The sequence below is a fragment of the Oncorhynchus masou genome, chromosome 29 (genome assembly GCF_036934945.1).
Source record: "Oncorhynchus masou masou isolate Uvic2021 chromosome 29, UVic_Omas_1.1, whole genome shotgun sequence".
Classification (NCBI taxonomy): domain Eukaryota; kingdom Metazoa; phylum Chordata; class Actinopteri; order Salmoniformes; family Salmonidae; genus Oncorhynchus; species Oncorhynchus masou.
Window position 1 is genome coordinate 87515342 of NC_088240.1, and position 24623 is coordinate 87539964.

The window sequence follows — 24623 nt, forward strand, 5'->3', positions numbered from 1 at the left end:
AATGTGGCTTTTAAAGGCCATTTCCTATTGAACTGATATATACAGCATTTACTGTTGTGGAGAATGAGCAGTTGGATTGAATCCCGGCCTAATACGATGGTCTGTGCGTACATTTGAAGAGTCATTTGTGTTAGGCTTTATCGATGTTGCTTCTCCATGGATTCATTTGGTTTTAACATGTCCCACCCATTTTCATCCAAAGAACAAGGGCGCCTGCTCACTAATCAATAACAAAACATGATTTCTAGCTAAAATAAAAATGTAAAGCGTCTTTAACATTTTTATCCCTCTCACAGGCTAAACACTAGGCAGTAAAGCTGTTAGGCGCTTGTCTCCCAGAGGGCTGAATGGTCAGGCAAGGTTCTGAGGGTGGAGGGGTTGGTTATAAGACAGTAGAGGTTCGACTGTTATAAGACTTAGTGAGACATAGAACCTCTAGTCTGAATAAAACTTGAAGTCCCAGTGGTCACGTCATTCCTGGAAATAGTCATTCCTGGAAATAGTCATTCCTGGAAATAGTCATTCCTGGAAATAGTCATTCCTGGAAATAGTCATTCCTGGATATAGTCATTCCTGGAAATAGTCATTCCTGGAAATAGTCATTCCTGGAAATAGTCATTCCTGGAAATAGTCATTCCTGGAAATAGCCATTCCTGGATATAGTCATTCCTGGAAATAGTCATTCCTGGAAATAGTCATTCATGGAAATAGCCATTCCTGGATATAGTCATTCCTGGATATAGTCATTCCTGGAAATAGTCATTCCTGGATATAGTCATTCCTGGAAATAGTCATTCCTGGAAATAGTCATTCATGGAAATAAGTCGCTCTGGATAAGAGCATCTGCTAAATGACTTAAATGTAAATGTAAATGTCTTAAATGTAAATAGTCATTCCTGGAAATAGTCATTCATGGAAATAGTCATTCCTGGAAATAGTCATTCCTGGAAATAGTCATTCCTGGAAATAGTCATTCCTGGAAATAGTCATTCCTGGAAATAGCAGTTAATGATGTTTTGTAGACTTTAGTCTAATCTGCTCCTACTAGTATATGTGTTGTAGAATCTAGTCTAATCTGTTCCTACTATATGTGTTGTAGAATCTAGTCTAATCTGCTTCTACTATTATATGTGTTGTAGAATCTAGTCTAATCTGCTCCTACTATTAAATGTGTTGTAGAATCTAGTCTAATCTGCTCCTACTATTATATGTGTTGTAGAATCTAGTCTGGATTGAATCTGCTCCTACTATTATGTGTTGTAGAATCTAGTCTAATCTGTTCCTACTATTATATGTGTTGTAGAATCTAGTCTAATCTCCGTGGATATTATATGTGTTGTAGAATCTAGTCTAATCTGCTCCTACTATTATATGTGTTGTAGAATCTAGTCTAATCTGCTCCACTATTATATGTGTTGTAGAATCTAGTCTAATCTGCTCCTACTATTAAATGTGTTGTAGAATCTAGTCTAATCTGCTCCTACTATTATATGTGTTGTAGAATCTAGTCTAATCTGCTCCACTATTATATGTGTTGTAGAATCTAGTCTAATCTGTTTCTACTATTATATGTGTTGTAGAATCTAGTCTAATCTGCTCCACTATTATATGTGTTGTAGAATCTAGTCTAATCTGTTTCTACTATTATATGTGTTGTAGAATCTAGTCTAATCTGCTCCTACTATTATATGTGTTGTAGAATCTAGTCTAATCTGCTTCTACTATTATATGTGTTGTAGAATCTAGTCTAAACTGCTCCACTATTATATGTGTTGTAGAATCTAGTCTAATCTGCTCCACTATTATATGTGTTGTAGAATCTAGTCTAATCTGCTTCTACTATTATATGTGTTGTAGAATCTAGTCTAAACTGCTCCACTATTATATGTGTTGTAGAATCTAGTCTAAACTGCTCCACTATTATATGTGTTGTAGAATATAGTCTAATCTGTTTCTACTATTATATGTGTTGTAGAATCTAGTCTAATCTGCTCCACTATTATATGTGTTGTAGAATCTAGTCTAATCTGTTTCTACTATTATATGTGTTGTAGAATCTAGTCTAATCTGCTCCTACTATTATATGTGTTGTAGAATCTAGTCTAATCTGCTTCTACTATTATATGTGTTGTAGAATCTAGTCTAAACTGCTCCACTATTATATGTGTTGTAGAATCTAGTCTAATCTGCTCCACTATTATATGTGTTGTAGAATCTAGTCTAATCTGTAAAGTTTTCTGCATCGTAATGGCCTCCTACTTGTTTTCTTTCTCAGAAATAGAACTCCCACTACAACCCAGCCTACATTCCAAATGGCACCCTATTCCCTATATATTACACTACTTTTGACTAGAGCCCAGGGCCCTATAGGGAATAGGGTGTCATTTGAGACACAACCCAGTCATAGAGACCAGGCTGGGCCCTGCCTTGAATCTGCAACAGCTCTTTTCACACAGAGCGTCCTGTCACTCTCTGTGTGAAGTAATGAACACCTGACTGTAGGCTACTGCCAGGAGGGAATGGAATACTATATTTTGTATGTTTACGACTGAAAATGACTATGAAGCCTGCTATTTTTAGGCACAACATCAATAAATAGAGTAATCTAAACGACTCAATTAAAGAAAGAGTTGTCTATGTCTTAACGTGAGCTGGGAGCTAAACTCTCCTTGTTATCTCATTCTCTCCCCTCTCTCTCTCTCTCTCTCTCTCTCTCTCTCTCTCTCTCCCCCTCTCTCTCTCTCTCTCTCTCTCTCTCATTCTCTCTCTCTCTCTCTCTCTCTCTCTCTCTCTCTCTCTCTCTCTCTCTCCCCCTCTCTCTCTCTCTCTCTCTCTCTCTCCCCCCTCTCTCTCTCTCTCTCTCTCTCTCTCCCCCTCTCTCTCTCTCTCTCTCTTCTCTCATTCTCTCTCTCTCTCTCTCTCTCTCTCTCTCTCTCTCATTCTCTCTCTCTCTCTCTCTCTCTCTCTCTCTCTCTCTCTCTCTCCCTTCTCTCTCTCTCTCTCTCTCTCTCTCTCTCTCTCTCTCCCCCCCTCTCTCTCTCTCTCTCTCTCTCTCACCCTCTCTCTCTCTCTCTCTCTCTCTCTCTCTCTCTCTCTTATTGTTTGTAGTCTTATGAGGAGTTGGTGAGAGTGATGAACTCTGAGCAGGAAAGGCCCTTTGTGTGCAGTGCCCCTGGCTGTTCTCAGGTGAGTGTGTCAGCACACGTCGGTGTATGTGTGTTTGTGAGGGAGCGTGTGTGAGTGTGTGCACACTTATGTGCAGTGGTGGAAAAAGTAGCACATTGTCATACTTGAATAAAAGTAAAGATACCTTTAATAGAAAAGGACTCAAGTGAAAGTGAAAGTCACCCAGTAAAATACTACTTCAATAAAAGTCTAAAAGTATTTGGTTTTAAATATACTTACATAAGTATCAAAAGTAAATGGACTTGCTAAAATATACTTAAGTATGAAAAGTGAAAGTATAAACCATTTCAAATTTTGTATATTAAGCAAACCAGATGGCACATGGATAGACAGGGGCACGCTCCAACACTCGGACATCATTTACAAACGAAGCATTTGTGTTTAGTGAGTCCGCCAGATCAGAGGCAGTAGGATGACCAGGGATGTTCTCTGTTTAGTGAGTCCCCCAGATCAGAGGCAGTAGGGATGACCAGGGATGTTCTCTGTTTAGTGAGTCCTCCAGATCAGAGGCAGTAGGGATGATCAGGGATGTTCCAGGGATGTTCTCTGTTTAGTGAGTCCTCCAGATCAGAGGCAGTAGGGATGATCAGGGATGTTCTCTGTTTAGTGAGTCCTCCAGATCAGAGGCAGTAGGGATGACCAGGAATGTTCTCTTGATAAGTGTGAGAATTAGACCATTTCCTGTCCTGCTAATCATTCAAAATGAGTACTTTTGGGTGTCAGGCTAAATGTATGGAGTAAAAAGTACATTATTTTCTTTAGGAATGTAGTGAAGTAAAAGTAAAAGTTTGCAAAAATATAAATAGTAAAAACAGTACAGATACCCACCAAAACGACTTATGTAGTACTTTGAAGTATTTTTACTTAGGTACTTTATCCCACTGCTTTTGTGTGTGTGTGTGTGTGTGTGTGTGTGTGTGTGTGTGTGTGTGTGTGTGTGTGTGTGTGTGTGTGTGTGTGCATGTTGGTGTGTGAGTGCCTGTAACATGAAGAAGAGGTTGAAGAGGGGGCCTGAAAAGCACGATGCTGCCTCGCACGTCAGGATAAACAGAATAGCACCCACTTCCAGTCAAACTCCAGCTGTAAAGAAAGGAGCTTTTTGCTGCAGAAAAACACCACAGAATAATGGTTGATAATAAGGCCACGTCTGTCACCCTTTTGTTAGGATGCACAGTAGAGGTGAAGTGTGAAGATCAAATATGTATTGTCCTATTTTATATTGATGTAAGGCTTTGGGCCTCCCGAGTGGTGCAGAGGTCTAAGGCACTGAATCGCAGTGCTTGAGGCATCACTACAGACCTGGGTTTGATCCCAGGCTGTATCACAACCGGCCGTGATTGGGAGTCCCATAGGGCGGTGCACAATTGGTCCGTGTTAGGGGAGGGTTTGGCCGGGGTAGGCTGTCATTGTAAATGAGAATTTGTTCTTCACTAACTTACCTAGTTAAATAAAACTAAGGTATAGATTATAGAGAAGTCATTCTAGACTTGATAAATTCCTTTTCATATCGTATGTTCAGTGTTAACCTCTCAGGTATTTTGTCCACATGCAGGGACATGAAGATGATGGACTACTACATGTTTTGTTACTCTGTGATCATAGACAACCACAACACTCACAGGAATGTGTTCCTGGAGTACAGTATTCCTTTAACTGTCTCTGCATGCCTTTTTAACCTGGAATTAGCACTAGTGAATATCATCCAAAATATCACTGAATATCACTGGACTGCAGGCTTGAGACTGTGTGTGTAGAGAACTGAGTGGTTGTGTTCTTTATCAAGGAGGACCACATTGGAACAACGGTATTTTTATTTTAAAATAACTATATTTATTGTTTCATGTGTTGTCCTCATCTTTTTTAACAGTACCATTTTCTTCACCCCAAAATAAATAAAATCATACTGTCTCAACAGCGGTTCCCCACAGAGGACCACTTGATGATTCACCGGCACAAGCATGAGATGACTCTGAAGTTTCCCTCCATAAAGATCGACAGCATGTTATCAGGTGACAAATGGCTTCATGCTCTATGCTGTAACTTCACTCTCTAGGCTTGCATCCCAACTGGCATCCTATTCCCTATGTAGTGCACTACATTTGACCAAGGCCCATAATAGGATGCCATTTGCGACACATCCTCTAGTCTAATAGTGTGACATGTACGCTGGGAGTCGGGAAGCAAATACAGGGAGTGAAAAGGTAATAATAAATAGAACATAGTACAAAACTAGAAACAGGAAAAGCAAACAAACATGAAACAGAAGCAGAATCACTCACGCCTGAGGAAGAACCAAGGGGAGTGACCGATGTAGGGGAGGTAACCAGGAAGGTGATGGAGTCCAGGTGAGTCTCATGAGGCGCAGGTGCGAGTAACGATGGTGGCAGGTATGCGTGATGATGAGACAAGTGGCACGTGGAGCGCCGGAGAGGGGGAGCGGGAGAACACTTGACAAATAGTCTGGTCCCATCGTGGTGTTCTGGAATAGATGAGTGTTTTAGTTCTCCCTCAGGAAGTAGCAACTCTCCGCGCCAGGCAGATAGTCAGTCAGGCTATAAACAAACAGTACTGTGTAGTCTACATCAGGGTTGGGGTTAATTCAGTTTTTTGGATTCAGTCAATTCATTGAAATTCACTTAATGAATGACTGAATTGACAAGTGAATTCAGGCCAACTGTGCTGTGTGTTGTGTTGAGGAGAGTTTGTGGTTCACTACTGTGCTGTACCTCGACTCTGTTGCGCCTCCTCATTTCCCTACGGTGAAAGCTTCGTTGTGTATTGAGTCTAATCTCTAACCTATACCTTGTAGTTCTGCAGTGCGCAGCAGGACAATGAGACACTGATATATCGTCGGAGAAATTCATGTTTTTCCTTTTTCCGAGTTAAGATAAATGTTTTGTCAAAGATGCCGCTGGCTCCCTGTCATCATCACAGATGTCATTAGTCTTGCTGTGACAGTGGGGAGGGGTGGTGGAGGAGGGGTTCCCTGCCCCACCATACAGATGGGAGGAGATGGGGTGTGGTTGGGGGTGACATATTGATCCACAGTTCAAAGGAATACCTGATTTATAGTTTTTTTTCAGCACCTGTAAGTGTCACCCCCAGGCTAAGTCATACTTCCAGATCTTTAGTGCCTAGACAGAGCCCAGCTGAGGCAGCAGAAGACTGTGTGTGTGTGTGTGTGTGTGTGTGTGTGTGTGTGTGTGTGTGTGTGTGTGTGTGTGTGTGTGTGTGTGTGTGTGTGTGTGTGTGTGTGTGTGTGCGTGCGTGCGTGCGTGCGTGCGTGCGTGCGTGCGTGCGTGCGTGCGTGCGTGCGTGCGTGCGTGCGTGCGTGCGTGCGTGCGTGCGTGTGTGTGTGTGTGTGCGCGCGCGTGTGCGCGTGCGTGTGCGTGTGCGTGTGTGTGTACAGTTGTAGGATCTCAATTTGATCAACCTTTTGCAGGAGACCTTTAAAACTTGTGATGTATTTGAGATTTAAAAAGTCTTCTGAAGTTTGTAATTTCCCTTAAGAAAAATGTATCAACCCCTACAAAAATGTCCATTAATTATAACCCACATAATAAATGTACTTTCCTGTTGCAAAGAAAAAATGGTTCCAAAAGCGACTATCCGCTGTTCCCATAAGAGAACCCTTTTTGGGGGCAAGTAGAACCTTCTATGGAAAGGGTCCTACACGGAACCCAAAAGGGTCCTACATGGAACCCAAAAGGGTCCTACACGGAACCCAAAAGGGTCCTACACGGAACCCAAAAGGGTCCTACACAGAACCCAAAAGGGTTCTACTTGGAATCAAAAACAGTTCTTCTTCAAAGAGTGAAGCCAATGGTCTGAAATTAGGATTTGACGTGTGTGTCTGTACAATGCCTTCAGAAAGTATACAGACCCCTTCTGTCATGTCTTGTTATGTCTGTTCCTGTCCTTTCTCTTCACTCTGTCTCTCTCTGCTGGTCTTTTTAGGTTACCTTCTCTGTCTCTCATTCTTCAGCTGTTCTACATCTCCCCTAACTAGCTCATTCACTCTTTCCCACCTGTTCTCTCTTCCCCCTCTGATTAGGTCTCTATTTCTCTCTCTGTTCCTGCTACTTTCAGTGTCTGATTCTTGTTTGTGTTTTTGATGCCAGAAGCAAGCTGTCGTCTCGTTTGCTTCCACCTTGTCCTGTCCTGTCGGAGTCTGCCTGGCAGGTGCATCCTGCACTATACTAACGTTCTTTTTGGTCCATTGACAACGTTGGAAGAGGATTTATGCCATTCCTGTTTTTCATTAAAGAACTCTGTTTTCTGTTAAAACCGCTTTTGGGTCTTCACTCAAGTACATAACAGAAGAATCAGACCAAGAATGGACCCAGCGGCTCCGGACCCTTTTCACTCCGCTAAGTCGAGATCCAGGGAGCGTGCTAGGCAGACACGAGGAGGAATTGTCTGCTGCTCGACATGCCGTTGAGACCCTGGCCGTCCAAGTCTCCGACCTCACAAGACAGGTTCACCAACTCCACCTCGATCCACCGCCCACTTCCAGGGTTTCCGAGTCTCCGGAGCCCAGGATCAACAACCCGCCGTGTTACTCTGGGAGCCCACTGAGTGCCGCTCATTCCTCACTCAGTGTGATGTGGTGTTCTCTCTCCAGCCCAACACTTACTCCAGGAGCGCAGCCCGCATCGCCTACGTCATTTCTCTCCTTACCGGACGGGCGCGTGAGTGGGGCACGGCAATCTGGGAGGCGAGGGCTGAGTGTATTAACCAGTATCAGGACTTTAAGGAGGAGATGATACGGGTTTTTGACCGTTCTGTTTTTGGGGAGGAGGCTTCCAGGGCCCTGTCTTCCCTATGTCAGGGGAATCGATCCATAACGGATTATTCTATTGAGTTTCGCACTCTCGCTGCCTCTAGTGACTGGAACGAGCCGGCTTTGCTCGCTCGTTTTCTGGAGGGTCTCCTCGTCGAGGTTAAAGATGAGATCCTCTCCCGGGAGGTTCCTTCCAGTCTGGACTCCTTAATAGCTCTCGCTATTCGCATAGAGCGACGGTTTGATCTTCGTCGCCGAGCTCGTGGAAAGGAGCTCGCGTTCTCCGTTGCTCCCTCTCCACATCACTGCCACCTGCCGCATCACTGCCACCCTCCTCCGCCGGCTCGGATGCTGAGCCTATGCAGCTGGGGGTATCCGCATCTCGGCCAAGGAGAAGGAACGGAGAATCACCAATCGCCTCTGTCTCTACTGCGGCTCCGCTGGTCATTTTGTCACCTCATGTCCAGTAAAAGCCAGAGCTCATCAGTAAGAGGAGGGCTACTGGTGAGCGCAACTACTCAGGCCTCTCCTTCTGGATCACGCACTACCTTTCCGGTCCATCTCCGCTGGCCCGGTTCATCTGCTTCCTGCAGTGCCTTGATAGACTCTGGGGCGGAGGGCTGTTTTATGGACGAGACCTGGGCTCGGGAACATGACATTCCTCTCAGACAGTTAGGGAGCCCACGGCCTTGTTCGCTTTAGATGGTAGTTCTCTCCCCAAGATTCAGCGTGAGACGCTGCCTTTAACCCTCACTGTCTCTGGTAATCATAGCGAAACCATTTCTTTTTTAATTTTTCGTTCACCTTTTACACCTGTTGTTTTGGGTCATCCCTGGCTAGTGCGCCATAACCCTTCTATTAATTGGTCTAGTAATACTATCCTATCCTGGAATGTTTCTTGTCATGTGACCTGTTTAATGTCTGCTATCCCTCCTGTTTCCTCTGTCTCTTCTTCACAGGAGGAGCCTGGCGATTTGACAGGGGTGCCGGAGGAGTATCACGATCTGCGCACGGTGTTCAGTCGTTCCAAGGCCACTTCTCTCCCTCCACACCGGTCGTATGACTGTAGTATTGATCTCCTTCCGGGAACTACTCCCCCGGGGTAGATTATACTCTCTGTCGGCTCCCGAACGTAAGGCTCTCGAGGATTATTTGTCGGTTTCGCTCGACGCCGGTACCATAGTCTCCTCCTCCTCTCCCGCCGGAGCGGGGTTTTTTTTTGTTCAGAAGAAGGACGGGTCTCTGCGCCCATGCGTGGATTATCGAGGGCTGAATGACATAACAGTTAAGAACCGTTATCCGCTTCCTCTTATGTCTTCAGCCTTCGAGATCCTGCAGGGAGCCAGGTTTTTCACCAAATTGGACCTTCGTAACGCCTACCATCTCGTGCGCATCAGGGAGGGGGACGAGTGGAAGACGGCGTTTAACACTCCGTTAGGGCACTTTGAATACCGGGTTCTTCCTTTCGGCCTCGTTAACGCTCCAGCTGTCTTTCAGGCACTAGTTAACGTCCTGAGAGACATGCTGAACATTTTTGTTTTCGTTTACATGGACGATATCCTGATTTTTTCACCGTCTCTCCCGATTCATGTTCAGCACGTGCGAATCCTCCAGCGCCTTTTGGAGAACTGTCTTTATGTGAAGGCTGAGAAGTGCACTTTTCATGCCGCCTCTGTCCCTTTCTCGGTTCCGTTATTTCCGCTGAGGGCATTAAGATGGATCCCGCTAAGGTCCAGGCTGTCATTGATTGGCCCGTTCCTAAGTCACGCGTCGAGCTGCAGCGCTTTCTGGGCTTCGCTAATTTCTATCGTCGTTTCATCCGTAATTTCGGTCAGGTGGCAGCTCCCCTCACAGCCCTTACTTCTGTTAAGACGTGCTTTAAGTGGTCCGTTTCCGCCCAAGGAGCTTTTGATCTTCTTAAGAATCGTTTTACATCCGCACCTATTCTTGTTACACCTGACATCTCTAGACAGTTTGTTGTTGAGGTTGACGCGTCAGAGGTGGGCGTGGGAGCCATTCTTTCTCAGCGCTCTCTCTCTGACGGCAAGGTCCATCCTTGCGCGTTTTCTCTCATCGCTTATCGCCGTCAGAACGTAACTGTGATGTTGGTAATCGCGAACTGCTCGCCATCCGCTTAGCCCTAGGCGAATGGCGACAGTGGTTGGAGGGGGCGACCGTTCCTTTTGTCGTTTGGACTGACCATAGGAACCTTGAGTACATCCGTTCAGCCAAACGACTTAATGCGCGTCAGGCTCGTTGGGCTCTGTTTTTCGCTCGTTTCGAGTTTGTTATTTCTTATCGTCCGGGCTCAAAAAACACCAAACCTGATGCTTTATCTCGTCTCTTCAGTTCTTCTGAGGTCTCCACCGACCCCGATGGGATTCTCCCTGAGGGCGTGTTGTCGGGTTGACTGTCTGGGGAATTGAGAGGCAGGTAAAGCAAGCACTCGCTCACACTCCGTCGCCGCGAGCTTGTCCTAGGAACCTTCTGTTCGTTCCCGTTCCTACTCGTCCGGCCGTTCTTCAGTGGGCCCACTCTGCCAAGTTAGCCGGCCATCCCGGCGTTCGGGGTACGCTGCTTCCATTCGCCAGCGTTTCTGGTGGCCCACTCGGGAACGTGACGCGCGTCGATTTGTCGCCGCTTGTTCGGTCTGCGCGCAGACTAAATCTGGGAACTCTCCTCCTGCCGGCCGTCTCAGACCGCTTCCCATTCCCTCTCGACCGTGGTCTCACATCGCTTTAGATTTTATCACCGGACTGCCTTCATCAGCGGGGAAGACAGTTATTCTTACGGTTGTCGATAGATTCTCTAAGGCGGCTCATTTCATTCCTCTCGCTAAGCTCCCTTCTGCTAAGGAGACGGCTCAGATCATTATCGAGAATGTTTTCCGAATTCATGGCCTTCCGTCTGACGTCGTTTCCGACAGAGGCCCGCAGTTCACGTCTCAATTTTGGAGGGAGTTTTGCCGTTTGATTGGGGCTTCCGTCAGTCTCTCGTCCGGCTTTCATCCCCAGTCTAACGGTCAAGCCGAACGGGCCAATCAGACTGTTGGTCGCATTTTACGCAGTCTTTCTTTTCGTAACCCTGCGTCTTGGTCAGAACAGCTCCCCTGGGCAGAGTACGCCCACAACTCGCTTCCTTCGTCTGCTACCGGTCTATCTCCTTTTCAGAGTAGCCTCGGGTACCAGCCTCCGCTGTTCTCATCTCAGCTCGCCGAGTCCTGCGTCCCCTCCGCTCAGGCTTTTGTCCAGCGTTGCGAGCGCACCTGGAAGGGGGTCAGGTCGGCACTTTGCCGTAATAGGGCGCAGACTGTGAGGGCCGCTAATAGCGTAGGACCAAGAGTCCTAGATATTGTTGCGGTCAGAGAGTATGGCTCTCCACTCAGAACCTTCCCCTTAAGACAGCTTCTGCAAGTTGGCCCCGCGGTTCATTGGTCCGTTCCGTATTTCTCAGGTCATTAATCCTGTCGCAGTGCGACTTCTTCTCCCGCTATCTTCGTCGCGTTCACCCGGTCTTCCATGTCTCCTGTGTTAAGCCCATTCTTCGCGCCCCCGCTCGTCCCTCCCCCCATCCTTGTCGAGGGCGCACCCATCTACAGGGTTCGTAAGATTTTGGACATGCGCCCTCGGGGCCGTGGTCATCAGTACCTAGTGGATTGGGAGGGGTACGGTCCTGAGGAGAGGAGTTGGGTTCCCTCTCGGGACGTGCTGGACCGTTCGCTGATCGATGATTTCCTCCGTTGCCGCCAGGTTTCCTCCTCGAGTGCGCCAGGAGGCGCTCGGTGAGTGGGGGGTACTGTCATGTCTTGTTATGTCTGTTCCTGTCCTTTCTCTTCACTCTGTCTCTCTCTGCTGGTCTTTTTAGGTTACCTTCTCTGTCTCTCATTCTTCAGCTGTTCTACATCTCCCCTAACTAGCTCATTCACTCTTTCCCACCTGTTCTCTCTTCCCCCTCTGATTAGGTCTCTATTTCTCTCTCTGTTCCTGCTACTTTCAGTGTCTGATTCTTGTTTGTGTTTTTGATGCCAGAAGCAAGCTGTCGTCTCGTTTGCTTCCACCTTGTCCTGTCCTGTCGGAGTCTGCCTGGCAGGTGCATCCTGCACTATACTAACGTTCTTTTTGGTCCATTGACAACGTTGGAAGAGGATTTATGCCATTCCTGTTTTTCATTAAAGAACTCTGTTTTCTGTTAAAACCGCTTTTGGGTCTTCACTCAAGTACATAACACCTTCACTTTTTATACTTCATTTTGTTGTGCTACAGCCTGAATTCAAAATGTATTACAAAAAAAAAAAATCTCACCCATCTACACACAATATCCCATAATGACAAAGTGAAAACATGTTCTTAGACATTTTTGCAAATGTCTTGAAAATTAAATACAGGAATATATCATTTATGTAAGTATTCACAGCCCTGCGTCAATACATGTTAGAAGCATCTTTGGCAGTGATTACAGCTGTGAGTCTTTCTGGGTAAGTCTCTAAGAGCTTTGCACACCTGGATTGTACAATATTTGCCCATTATTATTTTCATATTTCTTCAAGCTCTGTCAAATCGGTTGTTGATCATTGCTGGACAACCACTTTCAAGTCTTGCCAAGGATTTTCAAGCAGATTTAAGCCAAAACTGTAACTCGGACACTCAGGAACATTCACTGTCTTCTTGCTAAGCAACTCCAGTGTAGATTTGGCCTTGTGTTTTAGGTTATTGTCATTCATCTCCCGGTGTCTGGTGGAAAGCAGACTGAACCAGGTTTTCCTCTTGGATTTTGCCTGTGCCTCCGTTTCTTTTTTATCCTGAAAAACTCCCCAGTCCTTATCGATTACAAGCATACTCATAACATGATACAGCTTCAAAATATTGTATTGAATATGTTGTATTGGATTTGCCCCAAACGTAACACTTTGTATTCAGGACATAAAGTTATTTGCTTTGCCACATTTTGTTTTACCCCCTTTTGTGTGGTGTCCAATTGTTACTATCTTAACTTGTCTCATCGCTACAACTCCCGGCTCGGGAGAGACGAAGGTCGAGAGCCATGCATCCTCCGAAACACAACCGCAGTGCTTCTTAACACAGCGCTCATCCAACCCGGAAGCCAGCCGCACCAATGTGTCGGAAGAAACACCGTAACCTAGCGACCTGGTCAGTGTGCACTGCGCCCGGCCCGCCACAGGAGTCGCTAGTGCGCGATGAGACAAGGATATCCCTACCGTCCAAACCCTCCCTAACCCGGACAACGCTAGGCCAAATGCGTGTCGCCACATGGACCTCCCGGTCGCAGCCGGCTGCAACAGAGCCTGGGTGCGAACCCAGAGTCTCTGGTGGCACAGCTGGACACTGCGCCACCCAGGAGGCCTGCTTTGCCACATTTTTTGCAGTATGACTTTAGTGCCTTGTTGCAAACAGGATCCATATTTTGAGATATTTTTATTCTGTACATGTTTCCTTCTTTTCACACTGTTAATTAAGTTAGTATTGTGGAATAACTACAATGTTGTTGATCCATCTTCAGTTTTCTCCTTATCATAGCCGTTAAACACTGTAACTGTTTTAAAGTCACTATTGTCCTCATGGTGAAATATTTGTAGTTACTGGGTGTATGGATACACAATTCCAAAGTGTAATTAATAACTTACATCATGCTGAAAGGGATATTCAATGTCTGCTTTTCTCCCCCACCCATCTACTAATTGGTGCCCTTTGTGTTATTTGAAAACCTCCCTGGTCTTTGTGGATGAATCTGTGTTTGTAATGCACTGTTCAACTGAGGGACCTTACAGATAATAGTATGTGTGGGGTACAGAGATGAGGTAGTCATTCAAAATCGTGTTAAAAATCATGTTAAACACAATGCACACACACACTATGCACACACACACTATGCACACACACACTATGCACACACAGTCCATTTACTCCTGACCTTATTTCAGCTTGCCATAACAAAGGGGGTGAATACTTATTGACTCAAGACATTTCAGTTTTTCAGTTTTAATTCATTTGTAAACATATTTTGAAAAACAAGATTCCACTTTGTGTAGGTCAGAGACAAAAACATCAATTTTAATACATTTTAAATTCAGGCTGTAACACAAGATAATGTGGAAAAAGTGAAGGGGGTGAATACTTTCTGAAGGTACTGTGTGTGTGTGTCTGTGTGTGTGTGTATGTGTGTGTGCGTGTGTGTGTGTGTGTGTGTGTATGTGTGTGTGTCTGTGTGTGTGTGTGTGTGTGTATGTGTGTGTGTATGTGTGTATCTGTGTGTGTGTAATATGTGTGTGTGTGTGTGTGTGTGTGTGTGTGTGTGTGTGTGTGTGTGTGTGTGTGTGTGTGTGTGTATGTGTGTATGTGTGTGTGTATGTGTGTATGTGTATGTGTATGTGTGTGTGTGTGTGTGTGTGTGTGTGTGTGTGTGTGTGTGTGTGTGTGTGTGTGTGTGTTCGGCTGATGCTGACTGAGATGGTCTTCTTTATTATTTACACTGAGCGACCGGGAGAGTCAGGTTTCTGACCCGGCCGAGTCAGTGTCCTTATCCCTCCCTCTCTCTCTTACCGCTCTGTCCATTTGTCTTTCTGAAACCTCGGAGCCTTCCGGCTGGGATGTGAGAGGGTTGACAATCATCAGTCACCTGGCTGTCTGACTCTCCTGTTTAGGGTTAAAACAACTTCAGCATGTCACCCAGAGAGATTTGAACGACCCCCAGCCCCTTCCCCATTTTGATATGTAACACCCAAGCTTACCTCATTTCACCAACGTTTTGTCTGTTCTCCTGACATATGCGGTGAGTTGTCACGTCATCACACTTCTCTGGAAATGGACACCGCTTGCGCTCCAGTTTTTGAAAACGTTTTAATTGAAGAGTTAAGCTCTCATCCTCCCTATGGGGAAAGCCAGACTGGTTTGGTCAGACTGTATTTTGGTGGTCAATCCCCAGTCTAGCCAGAATGGATAAACAGGCTGTGGTGGAGTATGCTTTTAGCCTTTGAAAAGGACATGATCCTAAAATCACCTTGGACTGTCTGAAACATGATCCGGTCTCTCTGGTCTCTCTGCCCCCTGATGCTGAGCAGAGTAACACTGCCTGACTGAAGGGAACAAACGAGCCCCCCCCCCCTCTCTGTAGGTGAGGTCTGGACATTGTTAACTGAAATGTTGCTAGTGAGAGTAGTATCTCTGTCTAATGTAAAAGGAGAGTGGCTTTTCTAACCATTTGGAACGTCCATTAGCTTGGTCAATGTGTTCTCTGCCTCTGCCCACTTTATATTCATCAGCTGTTCTTCTTTGTCAGCAAACTATCATAACTTAACAGTTCAGGCAGCAAACATACCGTGCAGAGTTATCTACAAATGTACTGTTTTATACGATATTTAAACATTTTTTTTATCTGTTTCTAGAATGAATGTTTTCCAGACCAAGTTGCTACCTGCTAGGATGCTAATATCCATTCCAGTGTGAGTTTTATATTCAGTGGTGTCTCATGTGTTCCAGACCAAGTTGCTACCTGCTAGGATGCTAATATCCATTCCAGTGTGAGTTTTATATTCAGTGGTGTCTCATGTGTTCCAGACCAAGTTGCTACCTGCTAGGATGCTAATATCCATTCCAGTGTGAGTTTTATATTCAGTGGTGTCTCATGTGTTCCAGACCAAGTTGCTACCTGCTAGGATGCTAATATCCATTCCAGTGTGAGTTTTATATTCAGTGGTGTCTCATGTGTTCCAGACCAAGTTGCTACCTGCTAGGATGCTAATTTCCATTCCAGTGTGAGTTTTATATTCAGTGGTGTCTCATGTGTTCCAGACCAAGTTGCTACCTGCTAGGATGCTAATTTCCATTCCAGTGTGAGATTTATATTCAGTGGTGTCTCATGTGTTCCAGACCAAGTTGCTACCTGCTAGGATGCTAATTTCCATTCCAGTGTGAGTTTTATATTCAGTGGTGTCTCATGTGTTCCAGACCAAGTTGCTACCTGCTAGGATGCTAATTTCCATTCCAGTGTGAGTTTTATATTCAGTGGTGTCTCATGTGTTCCAGACCAAGTTGCTACCTGCTAGGATGCTAATTTCCATTCCAGTGTGAGTTTTATATTCAGTGGTGTCTCCTGTGTTCCAGACCAGACGCCGACCCCGACGCGCTTCCTGAAGAACTGTGAGGAGGTGGGTCTGTTCAGCGAGCTGGACTGTTCTATAGAACAGGAGTTCAGGAAGGCCCAGGAGGAAGAGGACAACAAACAGGTAGACAAGATGACAGTAAGACAACTAACCTGATTATCATGTAGACAAGATGACAGTAAGACAACTAACCTGATTATCATGTAGACAAGATGACAGTAAGACAACTACCCTGGTTATCATGTAGACAAGATGACAGTAAGACAACTAACCTGATTATCATGTAGACAAGATGACAGTAAGATGCTAACCTGATTATCATGTAGACAAGATGACAGTAAGACAACTAACCTGGTTATCATGTAGACAAGATGACAGTAAGACAACTAACCTGGTTATCATGTAGACAAGATGACAGTAAGACAACTAACCTGGTTATCATGTAGACAAGATGACAGTAAGACAACTAACCTGGTTATCATGTAGACAAGATGACAGTAAGACAACTAACCTGATTATCATGTAGACAAGATGACAGTAAGACAACTAACCTGGTTATCATGTAGACAAGATGACAGTAAGACAACTAACCTGGTTATCATGTAGACAAGATGACAGTAAGACAACTAACCTGATTATCATGTAGACAAGATGACAGTAAGACAACTAACCTGGTTATCATGTAGACAAGATGACAGTAAGACAACTAACCTGATTATCATGTAGACAAGATGACAGTAAGACAACTAACCTGGTTATCATGTAGACAAGATGACAGTAAGACAACTAACCTGATTATCATGTAGACAAGATGACAGTAAGACAACTAACCTGGTTATCATGTAGACAAGATGACAGTAAGACAACTAACCTGATTATCATGTAGACAAGATGACAGTAAGACAACTAACCTGATTATCATGTAGACAAGATGACAGTAAGACAACTAACCTGGTTATCATGTAGACAAGATGACAGTAAGACAACTAACCTGATTATCATGTAGACAAGATGACAGTAAGACAACTAACCTGATTATCATGTAGACAAGATGACAGTAAGACAACTAACCTGATTATCATGTAGACAAGATGACAGTAAGACAACTAACCTGGTTATCATGTAGACAAGATGACAGTAAGACAACTAACCTGATTATCATGTAGACAAGATGACAGTAAGACAACTAACCTGGTTATCATGTAGACAAGATGACAGTAAGACAACTAACCTGATTATCATGTAGACAAGATGACAGTAAGACAACTACCCTGATTATCATGTAGACAAGATGACAGTAAGACAACTAACCTGATTATCATGTAGACAAGATGACAGTAAGACAACTACCCTGATTATCATGTAGACAAGATGACAGTAAGACAACTAACCTGGTTATCATGTAGACAAGATGACAGTAAGACAACTAACCTGGTTATCATGTAGACAAGATGACAGTAAGACAACTAACCTGATTATCATGTAGACAAGATGACAGTAAGACAACTACCCTGATTATCATGTAGACAAGATGACAGTAAGACAACTAGCCTGATTATCATGTAGACAAGATGACAGTAAGACAACTAACCTGGTTATCATGTAGACAAGATGACAGTAAGACAACTAACCTGGTTATCATGTAGACAAGATGACAGTAAGACAACTAACCTGATTATCATGTAGACAAGATGACAGTAAGACAACTAACCTGATTATCATGTAGACAAGATGACAGTAAGACAACTAACCTGGTTATCATGTAGACAAGATGACAGTAAGACAACTAACCTGATTATCATGTAGACAAGATGACAGTAAGACAACTAACCTGATTATCATGTAGACAAGATGACAGTAAGACAACTAACCTGATTATCATGTAGACAAGATGACAGTAAGACAACTAACCTGGTTATCATGTAGACAAGATGACAGTAAGACAACTAACCTGGTTATCATGTAGACAAGATGACAGTAAGACAACTAACCTGATTATCATGTAGACAAGATGACAGTAAGACAACTAACCTGATTATCATGTAGACAAGATGACAGTAAGACAACTAACCTGGTTATCATGTAGACAAGATGACAGTAAGACAACTAACCTGATTATCATGTAGACAAGATGACAGTAAGACAACTAACCTGATTATCATGTAGACAAGATGACAGTAAGACAACTAACCTGATTATCATGTAGACAAGATGACAGTAAGACAACTAACCTGATTATCATGTAGACAAGATGACAGTAAGACAACTAACCTGATTATCATGTAGACAAGATGACAGTAAGACAACTAACCTGGTTATCATGTAGACAAGATGACAGTAAGACAACTAACCTGATTATCATGTAGACAAGATGACAGTAAGACAACTAACCTGGTTATCATGTAGACAAGATGACAGTAAGACAACTAACCTGATTATCATGTAGACAAGATGACAGTAAGACAACTAACCTGATTATCATGTAGACAAGATGACAGTAAGACAACTAACCTGATTATCATGTAGACAAGATGACAGTAAGACAACTAACCTGATTATCATGTAGACAAGATGACAGTAAGACAACTAACCTGGTTATCATGTAGACAAGATGACAGTAAGACAACTAACCTGGTTATCATGTAGACAAGATGACAGTAAGACAACTAACCTGATTATCATGTAGACAAGATGACAGTAAGACAACTACCTGATTATCATGTAGACAAGATGACAGTAAGACAACTAACCTGATTATCATGTAGACAAGATGACAGTAAGACAACTAACCTGGTTATCATGTAGACAAGATGACAGTAAGACAACTAACCTGGTTATCATGTAGACAAGATGACAGTAAGACAACTAACCTGATTATCATGTAGACAAGATGACAGTAAGACAACTAACCTGATTATCATGTAGACAAGATGACAGTAAGACAACTAACCTGGTTATCATGTAGACAAGATGACAGTAAGACAACTAACCTGATTATCATGTAGACAAGATGACAGTAAGACAACTAACCTGATTATCATGTAGACAAGATGACAGTAAGACAACTAACCTGATTATCATGTAGACAAGATGACAGTAAGACAACTAACCTGGTTATCATGTAGACAAGATGACAGTAAGACAACTAACCTGGTTATCATGTAGACAAGATGACAGTAAGACAACTAACCTGATTATCATGTAGACAAGATGACAGTAAGACAACTAACCTGATTATCATGTAGACAAGATGACAGTAAGACAACTAACCTGGTTATCATGTAGACAAGATGATAGTAAGACAACTAACCTGATTATCATGTAGACAAGATGACAGTAAGACAACTAACCTGATTATCATGTAGACAAGATGACAGTAAGACAACTAACCTGATTATCATGTAGACAAGATGACAGTAAGACAACTAACCTGATTATCATGTAGACAAGATGACAGTTAGACAACTAACCTGATTATCATGTAGACAAGATGACAGTAAGACAACTAACCTGATTATCATGTAGACAAGATGACAGTAAGACAACTAACCTGGTTATCATGTAGACAAGATGACAGTAAGACAACTAACCTGATTATCATGTAGACAAGATGACAGTAAGACAACTGACCTGATTATCATGTAGACAAGATGACAGTAAGACAACTAACCTGATTATCATGTTATCATGACAAGATGACAGTAAGACAACTAACCTGATTATCATGTAGACAAGATGACAGTAAGACAACTAACCTGATTATCATGTAGACAAGATGACAGTAAGACAACTAACCTGGTTATCATGTAGACAAGATGACAGTAAGACAACTAACCTGATTATCATGTAGACAAGATGACAGTAAGACAACTGACCTGATTATCATGTAGACAAGATGACAGTAAGACAACTAACCTGATTATCATGTAGACAAGATGACAGTAAGACAACTAACCTGGTTATCATGTAGACAAGATGACAGTAAGACAACTAACCTGATTAACAGGTAGACAAGATGACAGTAAGACAACTAACCTGGTTATCATGTAGACAAGATGACAGTAAGACAACTAACCTGATTATCATGTAGACAAGATGACAGTAAGACAACTAACCTGATTATCATGTAGACAAGATGACAGTAAGACAACTAACCTGGTTATCATGTTGACAAGATGACAGTAAGACAACTAACCTGATTATCATGTAGACAAGATGACAGTAAGACAACTAACCTGATTATCATGTAGACAAGATGACAGTAAGACAACTAACCTGATGTACAAGATACAGTAAGACAACTAACCTGGTTATCATGTAGACAAGATGACAGTAAGACAACTAACCTGGTTATCATGTAGACAAGATGACAGTAAGACAACTAACCTGGTTATCATGTAGACAAGATAACAGTTACACTATTCTGCACAATAGCAATTATTTAAATGAAGGTTTTAAATGGCCATTGTCTTTCCAAGTGTCAGGGTTTTCTCTTCGGGTAGAGAAGATGAGAGTAAGAAATACAAACCTGCTTGTCAAACGCCTCGTTGGTTCAGTTTGATACACTAGTCTGCACAATTATTGAATCAAGGTCGGTTGTTGTTTTACGTTGTTTTAAGTGTGTTTGAATGTGTTTTGGATGCTCAGTTTTCCTGCTAGAACCATCCACTGAATTCGACACACTGCTCTGCACAGTGCCTTCACCTGTGTTTATCTGTGGAGTACAGTAAGATAAGCCCAGGGGAACCCCGGGTCAACCCACAGCTGGGTGGTCCCCTTTATCTTGCAGGGTTATCATTCTTGTTCCCCCAGCCACCACAGACACACTCCATGCAGGTTTGGGCTCCCGTGTGGTGCAGCGGTCTAAGGCACTGCATCTCAGTGCTAGAGCCATCACTACAGACCTTGGTTCGATTCCAGGCTTATCACAACTGGCCGTGATTGTGAGTCCCATAGGACGGCGTACAATTGGCCCAGCGTCGTTAGGGTTTGGCCGGGGTAGGCTGTCATTGTAAATAAGAATTTGTTCCTAACTGACTTGCCAAGTTAAATAAAGGTTCAAATGTAACTGTACACACACTGTCTTCATTCCCACCCCCACACACATACACACACACACACACACACACACTCCAGGCAGGTAACTACTTCCTTGGCCTGAAACACTCAGCAGGAACATGTATAGTCACACAAGTCAACTCCTAACCATTTGTAACAGACTAGCTCACACACTCACAACAGGGAGACTCTACCCTTCCCTATAATTCAATTCCAGGGGCTTTATTGGCATGAGAAACATATGTTAACGTTGCCAAAGCAAGTGAAGTAGATAATATACAAAGTGAAATAAACAATACAATGAACAGTAAACATTACACTCACAGAAGTTCCAAAAGAATAAAGTCATTTCAAATGTCATATTATGTCTCTATACAGTGTTTTGATGGTGTGCAAATGGTTAAAGTACAAAAGGGAAAATAAATAAATATAGGTTGTATTTACAATGGTGTTCGTTCTTCACTGGTTTCCCTTTTCTTGTGGCAACAGGTCACAAATTTTGCTGCTGTGATGGCACACTGTGGTATTTCACCCAGTAGATATGAGAGTTTATCAAAATCGGGTTTGTTTGCGAATTCTTTGTATCCCACTCACATGTCAGGATTCAAACGCTGTGTGACAGCAAGAGCCCCGACAGACAGGCAGACAGACAGACAGACAGACAGACAGACAGGCAGGCAGACAGACAGACAGACAGGCAGGCAGGCAGGCAGGCAGGCAGGCAGGCAGGCAGACAGACAGACAGACAGACAGACAGACAGACAGACAGACAGACAGACAGACAGACAGACAGACAGACAGACAGACAGACAGACAGACAGACAGACAGGTGAAGGGCTGTGACCTGACTGCTACAGGTGAGGTGAGGAGGCAGCAGGAGATCAGATTCCCTCAGGCAGCTCCTGTACTTTAAACAGCTCACTTCATCTCTCAGAAACACAGATAGAGGGAGTCACGTTTCCTCGAGTCAAAGATTAACGGCAGACAGACAGCAGCTTGAGACTAGGCTGGACAGACAGACAGACAGACAGACAGGCAGACAGTTGAGACCAGGCTGGACAGACAGACAGCCAGACCTGCACACTCGTCATGTGTCTGCAACACGTGTGGCTCACCAGCCGTCACCACTCACCACAGTTTCAGAACAGTGATGTCTGATTGGACTCTAAGGTAGTTGTTAATGCATTATGGGTCAATGTTAAGAACTCTTTACCTGTGAAATGATATCTTTACTCTACTGGCCACAACACAGCTACACTGTATCACTGTCTCTCAGACTGCTGATCCAGTGTCTGGTCTGGTCTGTAGACTGTATCTCTGTCTCCCAGACTGCTGATCCAGTGTCTGGTCTGGTCTGTAGACTGTATCTCTGTCTCCAGACTGCTGATCCAGTGTCTGGTCTGGTCTGTAGACTGTATCTCTGTCTCTCAGACTGCTGATCCAGTGTCTGGTCTGGTCTGTAGACTGTATCTCTGTCTCTCAGACTGCTGATCCAGTGTCTGGTCTGGTCTGTAGACTGTATCTCTGTCTCCCAGACTGCTGATCCAGTGTCTGGTCTGGTCTGTAGACTGTATCTCTGTCTCCCAGACTGCTGATCCAGTGTCTGGTCTGGTCTGTAGACTGTATCTCTGTCTCTCAGACTGCTGATCCAGTGTCTGGTCTGGTCTGTAGACTGTATCTCTGTCTCTCAGACTGCTGATCCAGTGTCTGGTCTGGTCTGTAGACTGTATCACTGTCTCTCAGACTGCTGATCCAGTGTCTGGTCTGGTCTGTAGACTGTATCTCTGTCTCTCAGACTGCTGATCCAGTGTCTGGTCTGGTCTGTAGACTGTATCACTGTCTCCCAGACTGCTGATCCAGTGTCTGGTCTGGTCTGTAGACTGTTCTCTGTCTCCCAGACTGCTGATCCAGTGTCTGGTCTGGTCTGTAGACTGTATCTCTGCTGACGTCTGGGTCTGGGTTTGGCTGTGGAAGCTGTCTGTGTGAGTCAGGTCACCCAGGCCACGTCCAGCCTCCTCAGTCCCCACAGTCTGGCGGTCTGGCGTTTATGGTTGAAGAGCTGTGCTCAGTCAGCACGGCTGGGAGGCGAGTCTCAGCAGGACTGTGGAGTACACAGCATGGCAGCATATCACAGGGGAGAGAGATAAGGAGAAAGGTTGGTTGAAGTTCAAGAGAGCATAGCTTACAACAGTTTGCTCTTAGAAAACAATGTGCTGTCTAGAACCAAAAACGGTTCTTCAGCTGTCCACATAGGAGAACCCTTTGAAGAACCCCTTTTGGTTCCAAGTATAACCCTTTGGGTTCCAGGTAGAACCCTTTTGGGTTCCAGGTAGAACCCTTTCCACAGAGGGACAAAAGAGTTCTACCTGGAACCCAAAAGGGTTCTCCTAAGGGGACAGCCGCAGAACCCTTTCGGAAGCCTTTTTTCCAGGAGTGTAGAAGTTTCTGGTAGGGAAGTCTGTTGTTGTTATTGGTCTGAAAACCAGACCTTCCTAACCCCGCCTCCCCCACACACTCACATTCACACACACCTCCCCAAGAGTCATGAGTCCATAGTTTGCAAACATGTAGTCCTTCAAATAAGGGTGCAATCAGAAGTTGCTATATCAATTTTGGGACGTATAAATTAATGATATGTAGTCATTGATTATTGAAGAATATAGCTTATGAGCTCATGAGCTTTTAATAAAATAAATACATATTTGACCTTTATTTAAGTAGGCAAGTCAGTTAAGAACAAATTCTTATTTTCAATGACGGCCTACTGGGGAACAGTGGGTTAACTGCCTGTTCAGGGGCAGATTTGTACCTTCCAGTTACTAGTCCAACACTCTAACCACTCGGCTACCCTGCCGCCCCAAAAAGCATAGTTCAACTATCGTTCCCCTTGAGAACCTAAAATATAAGCTTGTTTACTCCAATGTTTGTAAACAAAGTAAATGTAAGCAAACACTATATAACCTAAAAACATGATGACAACTATGATGTTGATATCATGGATGGTCGGTCTATTGCTCTGTCTTTGAATTTGAGAGTGGTTACATTTCTTCAGTCCCATCCACCCTCTGCTTTTTACCAAAACAGTGATAGGGAGAACACTTTGCTATTGTTTCAACTGCTGATTGCTGCTCTTGGCGAGGAACGTGACTGAGCAGTACAGGGATTACAGTAAAGCTGTGGAACTTTTACACTAAATGAACTTAAAGACACATTATTGCAGTTGGCTGTTAACAATGTGTTCTGACTTGATTCTCTCTCTCTCTCTCTCTCTCTCTCTCTCTCTCTCTCTCTCTTTCCTTCCTTCCCTCCTTTTCCTTCTTTCCTTCCTCTCTGTCCCTCTCTTACTCTGCCACTCTCCCTCCTGCTCCCTCTCCCCCTCTCTCTCTCTCTCTCTCTCTCTCTCTCTCTCTCTCTCTCTCTCTCCCTCCCTCCCTCCCTCCCTCCCTCCCTCCCTCCCTCCCTCCCTCCCTCCCCCTCCCT

The 24623-nt window shown here is 44.1% G+C and overlaps 1 protein-coding gene across 1 annotated transcript in view; it reads left to right on the forward strand.

The window, feature by feature from the left end:
• Positions 1–24623, forward strand: part of LOC135521366 (cyclic AMP-responsive element-binding protein 5-like) — a 31857-nt gene that overhangs the window by 6466 nt on the left and 768 nt on the right. The window contains exons 2-4 of the mRNA XM_064947275.1: positions 3109–3186; positions 5102–5195; positions 16087–16208. Coding sequence (XP_064803347.1) covers positions 3133–3186; positions 5102–5195; positions 16087–16208 — 270 coding nt within the window. The 5' untranslated portion in view covers positions 3109–3132. The remainder of the gene's footprint in view (positions 1–3108; positions 3187–5101; positions 5196–16086; positions 16209–24623) is intronic.